This window comes from Fistularia commersonii, chromosome 10 (assembly GCF_037954325.1).
Source record: "Fistularia commersonii isolate RoL2024-O1a breed Wild chromosome 10, RoL_Fcom_v1.0, whole genome shotgun sequence".
Lineage (NCBI taxonomy): Eukaryota > Metazoa > Chordata > Actinopteri > Syngnathiformes > Fistulariidae > Fistularia > Fistularia commersonii.
Window position 1 is genome coordinate 8,236,934 of NC_141293.1, and position 11,811 is coordinate 8,248,744.

The 11,811-nt window shown below is 38.1% G+C and overlaps 1 protein-coding gene across 2 annotated transcripts; it reads left to right on the top strand.

Annotated features, from left to right (window-relative positions):
* Positions 1-153: 153 nt before the first annotated feature.
* il21r.2 (interleukin 21 receptor, tandem duplicate 2) lies at positions 154-8,594 on the top strand. 2 transcript variants are annotated; one of them, XM_086154350.1, is made up of 9 exons: positions 154-184; positions 521-606; positions 1,121-1,238; positions 1,371-1,540; positions 3,027-3,181; positions 3,263-3,440; positions 3,814-3,904; positions 4,040-4,112; positions 7,322-8,594. In XM_086154350.1, exons 2-9 carry the CDS (start codon positions 546-548, stop codon positions 7,841-7,843), a joined length of 1,368 nt encoding a protein of 455 aa, XP_086010476.1. In that variant the 5' UTR covers positions 154-184; positions 521-545; the 3' UTR covers positions 7,844-8,594. The 2 variants fall into 2 exon arrangements, with proteins under 2 accessions (XP_086010476.1, XP_086010477.1); XM_086154351.1 differs by having other exon boundaries at positions 4,040-4,122; positions 7,322-7,480.
* The last annotated feature ends 3,217 nt before the right edge of the window (positions 8,595-11,811 follow it).

Consider the following 11,811-nt stretch of genomic DNA (forward strand, 5'->3'; position numbering starts at 1 on the left):
GCCAATAAGCAAAGCAAAATGACCCTTTATTACTCAAACGGAAGGAGAAAAAAAAAAAAAGAACGCGATGAAGGAAAAAAAATTGTTCATTTCCTGTGCAACTACCAGATAAAGGATAGCCTGAAACCCAGCTCAACATCTCATTGATTGTCAGAGGAATCGGCAACTCAGAGGCTTCACCAAGGTAATAACTGATTTATAAAATACAATATACAATGTTATAGAAATAACTTTTTTTTTTTTTTAAGTATGCCTATAGACTCATTTGGGATCATGATCTTTTTCTTATCTTTCCACTTTTTTTTTGTTATAATCCTGTTATGAGTGTTGCTTGATTCTCTCTGATAGAAGTCCATATACACGACACAGAAAACATAGATATCCTGCCAAATAAGGGACAATAAGCAAAAGTTTGCTCGGTAAAAGAATGTAATCACTTTTACAGACAACAATGCCAGAATTAGGTATGAAAAAGAGAGGAAAAAAAGAGAATAACAAAGTATTATATTCTTTTCTACAGACTGGTGACTTGCATCTAAGGAGAGATGCAGCACCTGCAGGTCCTCCTGGTGTTTTCCCAAATATTGGTGACCAGCAGCTTCAGAGGTACATTCTTGTCACTGGCTTATAGTTAAAAAAATTAAATAAAATATGTTATGTTATGACAGCATCCAAAATAATCACTAACTATTGTTAAAACAAACAGGATACTGGAAAACTAATGATCTTCATTCTTATTTTAAGACTTGTTAAGCTGTAATTGCTCCTTTTAACTGTTTGTAATATTGTCTGTCTGTAACTTATTGCTGCGTCTTGGCCAGGACTCCCTTGTAAAAGAGGTTTTTAATCTCTCTTTCCTGTTTAAATAAAGGTTAAATCAAAAAATAAAAGAAAATGTTTTAAGTTATCGATAACCATCTAACATTATTATTATTTGATTTGAGACATTTATCTATATCTGACCCCCACCTTGTCCTTTTTCAATTTGCCTAGCCAGGGGGTCATTAATACTTTTTTTTTCCCAATTAGGCCACACATTGCATACTCCTTTTCCTTTACGGAGTCCATCTTTATTTGTAAAATGTCAAAATGTCTAAAAATGTTAAAATGTCCCTTACAGTTGATCAGTTTCTGTGTCAGACCTCCTACTGGACCAACATCACTTGTTTCATCAATATCACCAGTGAGCCATTGGAAAAGGCCAACACTGACTACAAGCTACATTTCGGTCTTGCTTGGTAATTTGTCACGGCTTAATATGAAAAAAATAGTAAAAAAAAAACTCCATACAGATAGGTATGATTTTTTTTAGTGAGTCAAAAATGTGAGATTATTAACTAATTTCAGTTTTTGTTTTTTTTTTTTAACAGGGAGGGAATGAACTCCACCTGCCCGCTTGTGTGGATGGATGGCAGTTACAGCTGTGTTTGCAAGGTCAAAAATTTCTCATTAACATTACTGGACACAGTCAGCATACATCTCTGCAACGGATCCAACAGTTACTGTCAACTTGTAACGCAGTTCATACCTTCTAGGAACAGTGAGTATCAAGATATTGTCCATTAACATAAACGTGTCTTCAGTTGGTAGATAGCTTTGATATTATCACAAGCTCAAATAACGTAATTGGTGATCGTCACGGGACGATGTGTATCTGTTAACATTGCGTGAATTATTTTGAAACTTTACAAAGATTATTCTTCTTGTCACGGCGAAACGTCTGCCAACACGTGACCCGATTCTCTGCGTCGTCTTCTCTCACATCAACTAACTTCATGCCCTTCTTTCGCTCCATCCATAAATCCCCTCTTTGGTCTTCCTCTAGTCCTACTGCCAGGCAGTTCCAACCTCAGCATAACCCGATATTCACTTTTCCGTCGACGTGCATGTCCAGACCATCTCCGTCTGACTTTATCTCAAAAACAACTAACGTTTTGTTAGTTCATCTCTGCTATTTCCTGCTCTGCATCCCGTCTCTAAGCCGCATAACATCGCTGGTCCCACTATCGTCCTCTACATCAGTGTTTCCCCACCTTTTTTGAGCCACGGCACATATTTTACATTAGAAAAATCACACGGCACACCACCAAATAAATATGTCAAAATTTTTTCAGGAGTTAGAATTAAACCGTAGTCTCAATTTACTCAGTGGGAAATCTAATATATCTAGTATCTGTAGATTTGTCAAGTTGCAATGCAAATTTCCCACTGATGTGCAACTTTTCCAGAACACTTTTTTCAATGTCTGAAGACACGTCATCAATATGTCTGGAAATGGTATTATTTGAAAGAACTCTGGCTATTTCTTTATCAACGCCAGAGCCGAGCATTTCTTCTACAATGATTTTGCCGGCAGGTAGTATTAATGTTTTGCTACGATGTGTGGCTGTTTGGATTTAGAGATGAGTTCAGCAACTTTGAAGCAAGCTTTCACTGCTTTCTCACTCGTATTGATAATTTTCAACAATGCTGCCTGTTTGTTTACGCAGATACAAGAACTTTATCTTAAAAATGTATCACGCAAAGCATCACTAATCACTCTGATACACAGATGCAGTTTAATTCACTACCCGTTGCCATGGAATGGGCACACTGCCCACATAGACATAGGAAGACACATTATTTGCGTTGGATAAATAATTTTTGGACCAATCGGGTGAACGTGGGCATTTTTCCACGTCACACCTGATGATGTGCCGAGGCACAGTGGTTGGGAAACACTGCCCTACACCTATCCTTACTGTATCAAATAAAGACATATCAAACATGTTAAAATATCTATGTCACGTTCATTAAGTTACACGGGAAAAGGTGTTTCGAAATCAAGAAATACACTGGAAATTCTGAGACTTTGAATGTTCGTACAGAAGGAACATTTGCAAGTCACCGCGTACGATTTCAGGTATACCGTATGTAAAGTCTTGTTCTGATCTAATAATGATCTTGAAGAACATTTTATGATGTCATAAAGAACTATTTCAGCTTTGGTTTTATGATTCCAATATGTCAGTATGATCTCTGATCAGTTAAGATGACGCCACCTTATAACCTGAGTGTCCAAGAGACAGAGGAGAATTTCAACATCACCTGGAAAAGCGGCTACGAAAACCACGTGTACTTCGACCAATATTTCAACTACGATCTCCTGCTTGATCACACGAAGCAGAGTTACAAAAGCAAAGTAGGTTTGCCGGTTCTCGTTGAACAGTTTGTTTGGGTTTTTAATGGGATCTAACTGTCCATGTTGAAATATTTTCCTCAGACCTTTCATCCCAATGCTGAGGAGAGTAAAAATAAATCTGTGTCTATTTCAAGAACAAATCTCCAGCCAAACAGTAGATACTGCATTAAAGTGAGATCTAAACCGAGACTGGACACATACGCCGGACACTGGAGTGACTGGAGTCCAGAGGTGTGTGTGAAAACAGAGACCAAAAAAGGTAAATGATCTCTTTGAGCGATACGTTGCAGGGACGCTTCCTGACAGGAATGCTCTGCGCTCAGTCGCCTGTGACGACTTGAGTTGGTTAAAAAAATTCAAGAAAATTCAAGAAAATCAGACTCTCACTTTGGCCTGTTTGCCATTGACCAACCCTCAGATTGCTTCTTCTGCTTAAAAAGTGGAAACGAAATGATTTATCGATTTTACACTGGAATCGAATTTACAGACTAAAGGGGAACAAATATATGCTTTCCAAACTGTTGATTCAGTCCTTATTGTGATGGGATTTGATTTGTTTTTTTTCTAATCTGAATGCTTTTATGACATCCTTACTAAAATGACTTACCAAGTCTGTATTGTTTACTCTTCAGAGCAGATAAGCATCTTGCTGCCAACATTCTTGGTCCCTTTGGGTGTGATTGTTGGAGTGGTGCTGTTGGTCTTCAACACACCTGCTGCAAGGTAATTCCTCCCAACTGTTGCACCATACCTTTAAGTCGCTCCAAATCACCATCTTTTTAAAATGTGAATTGATCCCATCGCTCCTTTTTTTTTATTTTTTTTATTTTTTTTTAATTTTCATTTCTTGAATGTCAGAATGAAGATGAAAACGTTGTACCACATCCCCTCTCCAGCTCCTCTGTTTCAACAGCATGACGGTGACATGAAGGTGAGCCGAGGTATCTCTTTTACAGAAAATTATCGTTTTAGACCAAAATTTAAATCTTCTTTTCCTTTCGACTACTTCCCTCAGGGGTCGTCACACGAAATCGACCTCCTCCGCCTAACCGTATTCTCTGTATCTTCTTCTCTCGTAGCAACTAACTTCATGTCCTCTTTCGTTATTTCTATAAGTCTTTTTTCGGCCGTCCTCTCAGGTTCCAACCTCTGTATCCTTCTACCAATAGACAGTATTCACTATCCCTGCTCTCAGTCGGGCTTTTCTGACCTTATCTCCGAAATATCTAACATGTGTTGCCCCTCTGATGGACTTCTTCCCGATCTTATCCGTCCTTGTGACTTGCAAAGGGACCCTAAACAGCTATGAGCCATTCTAATAACATTTTCTGTAAAAAAATTCAAGGTTAATTATTAAGTGATGGGATGAGTCACGTGCTGTATTTTAAAAAGACATACTATACACACAAAGCAAATAATGTGTTACGAAAGGAAATGACAATTACGACATTTTTTTCCGTTATTTTTCAATTAAACAGCCATTGAAGTTACTCTCTGTCGGACTATGGCAACAGCTGATTTTTTTGCAATTGTTTCACGAGTCTGTAGATATTTTGAAATAAAGAAATACTCAGGCACAGTCTAAAAAAACTACTTGGAAGACCAATTCCTCTCAGTGACGCCTTTAACTAAATCCTCTAGCATTCTAGATGCATCATCTAGATCTTGTAATTTCCTCTACCAAATTCCTTTCATTGACTGCTTCCTTTTTTTGAAATTTTGTGAAAGATTGTCTTTTCTACAACACACCTCCCCCTTTCATTTGTCTTCATTGCGAACAATCCACATCATTGGTAGACAAAAGTTCTTTGTATGCTGAGTGTTAACTTGCAAAGGACAGTCGCACTGTATTGGTAGTGTTGCCTGTCTAGTGCTATTAAATCAATCATTAGATAGATGGATTAGATCAGTGGTTCCCAAACTACGGCGCCTCTACATTTTGTTCGGCCCCTGAACAAAATCAGGGATGCATTATGATTTTTTTTTTTTCCCCATTCTGGCCTCGTGACTTGTACAACCATAGAACGTATCATTCTATTCAACCCTTCTGCAGTCTGTGCCTTATCTGAAACCCCTCACTCAAAAAAAAAAAAAAAAAAAAGTCCTGGACACAACACTGTCAAATAACACGGAATATTGGCGAAAAGATTAGGTAAGAGAAAAATAGATTCAGAATGCAGGGTATTTAACCTGCAGAGAACAAACGATTATTTTTTTGTTCAAAGGCTGTTTGTCTCATCTGTAGAGAGATAAGACAGACATTATTCATTCATAATGTTATTATTTATTTTCTGTTTTTTTTTTTTTTTCCTATAAAGATCCCAGAAAGGGTTAATTTTTGGTTATGCGTGGCTTTCTAGAAAACAATAAATGTTTACGTTTAGACACCTCTGCTATCCTCACAATTTTTGTTACAAACTGGCCCGGCCCCCCTTCAGAAAAGGGAAAAGTTATTTGGCCCTCGCAGGAAAAAGTTTGGTGACCCCTGGATTAGATAGAGAGAGAAATGTAGAGCATCCATGTCATATAAGCAAAGTGTACGAAAAAACAAATAAATATTCATTATCAACCACTTATACTGCACTCAGATTTGCAGGGATACTGAAGCCTATCGGAGTTTTGGTTGGGCGAGACAGTTGGCCAATCACAGGTCAAATGTAGAGACAAACGGGCATTCACACAATCAATTTTCGGTCTTTGGACAACCTCCTACATTATTTTGAATTGTGGGAGGAAACCAGAAAGCCCGCAGACACAGTGTGAACATGCAAACTCACCACAGAAAGGCCTCCTGTGGGAATCAAACCTCCTTGCTATAAAGCGCTAACCCAGGGGTGCAAACGCTTTTTCACTTTGTGAGCTACTTTTCAAATGCCCTGAGTAAAAATGACCCCTCAACTAATAATGCTGAATATATACTTATTTATATAGCTATTGAGTATACTTAAAACAATACCTGCTTGTGCACTTTGCATAACTGTATGAACTGTATGGCACACGACAACAGAGTACATTTTGAGACATTATCCGACTCCGATCACTTGTCAGCCGAAGCGGCACAGTCGGGACAGAAGCTGTTGGTAGCTGGTTTCAAGCTTTTGAAATCACCTTCCCATAGCTGTATTTCAATAAATTGGCAAGTGCAGTAGTGAAGACGGATGACAGACTTTGACTGACATGCGATCTACCAACGTTACCTTCGCGATCAACATACCGGGCATCCCTGCGCTAACCGCGGGGCCACTGTTCCGTCTAAACAAGCAAATAAATAACTGAGGAAGTACAGTCTACCCTTGTTTTTCGCGGGGGTTACATTCCAAAAAGAACCCGTGATGTAGAAACATTTTTTTTTTTTTACAATTATTATACAATTAATGCAGTCATTAATCCACAGAGCTAATGCAGACACCATGCTTACCATTGTCTTGTTGCGGACAGTTGCAACCCTTTTTGCATCCCTATTAAAACTTATTGCTGCTGTGGTCCTTATGTTTTTTTCTTCCTTCTTTATGGAACGAACGGAAGATTCATTAATTCCGTAATGCCGACCTACAGCCGCATAGCTTTTACCTTCCCTTAGCATGGCCAGAAGTTTAACTTTATCTCCGATTGATAGCATCTTCCGCTGCCTTTTGGGCCCTGCCGCAGGTGCTTTTATCAGTCCGGAGCGTTTTGTCAACATTATGGGTTTTACAGAAACTCGAAATTGCAAGAGTATTTGCACGTACGTAATGTAAATTTGGCAAGCTGTCTTACGTATGTGTACATATTAAACTGCAACATTATTGACGCACAGGTAGAGAAGAAGCGGAATGACTTTTTAGCCAATCAGAATGCAGAACACAATGCACGATGCAAATCCGTGAAGTAGCGAAACCGTGAAAAGTAAACCGCGTTATGGCGAGGGATCACTGCACACCAGCAAAACTCAAAAAGAGAGACACCCCAGTAAAAACTTAAACAAATGAAAGTAGAGCTCAAGGTGACTTCCCTGTAAGACTCAAAACAATAAAAACACCATCTCACAGAAAGTCACACCTCCTATTTAGGATCCATATCTAAGTAGAAGCCTGACAAATGGGGTGGAAATAAATGATTGAAAAGCTGTTATGTCTGACACGTGTCACTCTCGCTGTACAGGACTGGCTTTCACATCAGGAACAGATTGAGCAAATACAGACAGCTGAGGACCTTTTGATAACCACCGCTGTGATTATCGTACCAAAAGCCGTTACGAAGGACTCAGAAAGCATCCACGATCTATCGGTGATACCGCTGACGTTAACTCAAAGCCAAACCTCCTACGTTTGCTTACCTGAAATACTCAAGGCCCCTCCGCCTGCGATCGAAATCTGTCCGGCCACTTCGTCTTACACCCAGCTGCCTTTTTCCACCTGGGGTGCGACTCCTGTTGAAGATGAAGAAAAAGCCGTCGCCGCTCCAGCCGACGCGTTCTTCGACATCAACCGCGCCGACTTGCGCTGCTCCGCGTCTGGTTTACCAAGTGTTCCGGCTCAGGACGGTCCGGCACCTGCTGCAGTCCGTTTCTGTGACGATTACTTTATCCTTAACAAAACAGAAGAGGGTGTCGTTCCTGTTTTAGCAACCAGGGGAATAAATTGGAAAGATCCCTCCGACTCCCCGCCAGAAGAGGAGGGTTGAACATCTAAGAGACGTGGCCAAAGTTGGTTCATAGGAAAACTCCATGGAAAAAAGCATATCTGGAAACAGTGAATTCCTTCATCTTAAAACAATTTCTTGTGAACGTTATTAGCGTCCACTTGAAGTCGACAATTTTTTACCAGTTTGACACAACCTTAATTTGTAATGCTCTTTTCTGCAGCCAAGATATTCAGTTTCCATCGTAAAATATGGCGGAATCACGACGCAAGAGATTCATTTCCTGTCGACTGTGTCATTAACATTGAAGACGATGCCTGTTAGCAGATACACATAAGAAAACTACAAAACGCTGAGATTTGACCACGCATTTCACACATTATTGAGCTACATGTTTATTTAACACCCAACTATTATGAAAATTCCATGTTTGCCATTTACATCCTTATGGAGCAGTAAGCAGGCCTTTTTTTTTAAGATAGACCACATTACGGCACAATGTATTCCAGCAAAACCAAAACAATCTGTTTGAACCCAGCAGTCCCCGAAGGACTCGGAGCAATAGGGACATCTAGTGGTTTCAAATATGATCCTAAGACTGTTGACGACGTTTAGAATTAAAATGAATTACAATTTCAAAAAAACGGCCACTTTGTGCTTTGTTGTTTTTTCAAGTTTTAGATATTCCATCTTCTTAGTAGCTGTTGGCCAGTTCTTTTATCAAAACCACCCTGTTCAAAATAACTGGATTTGTTTGGCCTGATACTGATGGAAAGTTGGTAATGGGAATAAATAAGAGGGGACTGTGCAGATAGTCTTTGGGCTGACTATGGTGTACTTCCAGGAGCATTATGCAGAAAATGTATGGAAAAAGAAACAAGTATCTGCACTTGCTCTGACATCATAATGTGGCAGTCAGAAGATGCATCAATAAAACCTAATATCTGTATTACAAATGATCCTTTTCATGTCATATTTTAGTAGCTACATTTTAATATCTTAATATTTGTAAGAACATTTTTGTACATCACAAAGAACAACAAACCCATTATCTAAAAACTGATAAAACTACAGCAAGAAAATTACCTTCTCTTAATAAGGGAAGAAACTACCATTAGATTTGAAAGAAATTACTTAAAGGATGTAAAATGGGAAAGACAGCACTGCAAGGACTGTACTAATTAGACTTCAGCCAAGCACGCTTATAGGTAATATTTGTAAGTTGATTTTTTTTTTTTTTTTTGTAGGGTTAATGAGAAAGATTATACATGAACCTTTACACCTTGCAAAGGAAATTGAAGAATTATATTGAGATCAGAGGGAAGTGCTTAATGAAATATGGTAGCTTCAACAGAAAATGTTTCGTTTCTTTGATCATTATTTTTATTCATTCTTAAATTTATGTTTAAATTTATTTATTTCACAAAACTCCAGGGTATAAAATAAATGATAAAATAAAAAGATAAAAAAAATTATTAATCTATTCCCAATAATCATAGATAGTAGGTGAGTAACATTGGGATATGGCAGCAACTCATCACAGTATTACAACATTAATATAAATCTGTAAATGATGTCCCTGAGGCAATATTTGTCAATATTTGTTCTGATTTTGTAATTTTCATTCACTGATATTCTTAAAAGATGAGAATTATCTCGTCAATGGTGAAGACCTATATAAAATGATGCAACCAATAATCTGATAAAAATCAATTAATATTTGCATTGCATAAACAGTATAGCTGTAAATGATGAAAATAGCAAACCTGTAATATACAATATGTTTGGTAATTGTTATATTATTGTCGATAGATCATGTTTTCATATATGTCTGACAGCTAATCCCTAAAATAAACTCATATTTTGTAGACACTCCATCTGACTGTGGGGTAAAGATGGATTATCCTCCTGGAAGCAAATCTTGTTCTACAGAAGACGGCAGTAAAAAATGTTACCAATCTGAAAAGGAAAGGGAGGTAAAGATTCTTGCATCCTCATGAAATACCTCTTGGAATTGTGTGTTGAAGGTAAGTGTCACTATAATGCACCTTTTCTTGTCCTCATCAAAATCACCTGATCATCGTGAACATACTGTGGAATAATGACTAAAAAATTCTGACCTTTGAGGTAAGTGACATTTACACAAATCAGTGTAATGAAAAGTCTATTGAAATGCATTTCCCTCATTTTATATCATTATCTTCAGGGTAACTATAATGAGAACTTTTGGGTGATGAAATTGCATACAGAAAGTGGTTGAAGGTACCAACATTAAAACACTGTATATTTCACTTTACTTTATATTTCCTTAACTTCAGTAAATGAAAAAAGTGGTTAAAGGACACAATATTAAAATACTTTATATTTCCTTATTTTTCTACACATGTTCTTTGATTAAACAAGTAACTTTGCTGATTTACATTCCATTTTTACAATAACAATATACATTTTTTCACCCATCATTATGGGTTATCTGTCCTTTTAAGAAATCAGATGATGTGATTAGTGGTGTCACAACAGCATTCTGTCTTTCTTCATTGGAGGTTGAAGCAACTGTTCCTAGTAAACTGAACTCCTTCACACATATTTACTAATGTCATCATATTGTGGTTGCAGACGGATGTTTTGTAAGCTTAAGATGCCGACAATGCCATGGGGAAATACTTATGTAAGAACTCTTCAGAAATTGAAAATGTATTGGATAAACAGTATGCACATAAATGCTAATATTAGCAAAACCATCCACCCCATCTTCGATGTTACCACGTCAAGGTGGAATTATAAACGGTTTTACAACATTATGACAACTACAGCTATTACAACAGTTTTTATACACATAACAAATAAATATTTGCTTTGCTTTACAGACAGAAGATGAGAACCTTGAAAAAGAGAGACTGGTGGCATAAAGGCAGGGAGTCTGGAAAGAAGAAGGGCATTAAAGAGCTCAATGGGAGAAAAAAGAAGGCAAAAAGAAAGAAATAGAAGCAAAAAAGGCGAACCACAGTACAAGCCAGGGCAAGATCAATTCTACAGCATTATACATCTCCCATCAGAAAACTTCTGAAACTCAGCGTTGGACAGGGCCCTCCGTGTCAGAACATGTATATTCAACCGCAGGATTTATCTAAAACTAGGGATGCAACAACTTATCAGCAGATAGTCAATGGCAAAATTAGTCAACTAATTTAGTAGTCAGCGGGACGTTAGTTGTGTCCTCGTGTATCCAAGTGCATGCAAACCCACGCTAAACAAGGTTTCACCGTAGCCAATTAAACTAGCTCGGAGCAGATATCTCGCATTTGCCAAACTGTGATGCGATGATAACATGTACACATGAGTGACTGGAGAATAGAAGGAGAAGCGGCGGCATGGAGGCGGCTGAAGTGAGGCTGATGCGAAACCAACTGTCCAAAGTTTAAGAACATTTTGTACCAGATACAATCAAGAAAAGTATCATATGCGAGATCTGTAATATGAGTCTCTCATACCACAGGGCCACTTCAGCGATGCGTTAACGTTTGAAGAGGAAACACGTTTTGGAATATTCAGATGCTTCTCGATAAGATGATTAGCCATAATGGTAGCTCGCCTTAACTGCATGTGCGTGCATGAAGGCACACGATAGTTTGCGCTCTGACACGGATGGCTTCGTGCGGAAAAAGCAGATGTGTGCCGCGCAACAAGCTACAGCCCTCGCTGAGCCAATTCTGAACATGATGGTTAAAGACATGAGGCCGTTTGTCATGACTGAAGGGGAAGTTTTTTAACAAATAATTCACCAGTTCAAAGCTGAATATAAACTGCCATTCAGAACCCATTTCATATTTAGAAATTCGAGCCAACATACAGTAAATGATTTCCCCTCTCTCACTCACACTCACCTAAGCGCGTACACACACACACACACATAGAAGAGGTGTAATAAAATTTGAAGATCGACTTATTCGAAAATAAACTTTCAAAAGAAATGTATTTTTCATCATGACAAATCATGAATAAATTGTAGT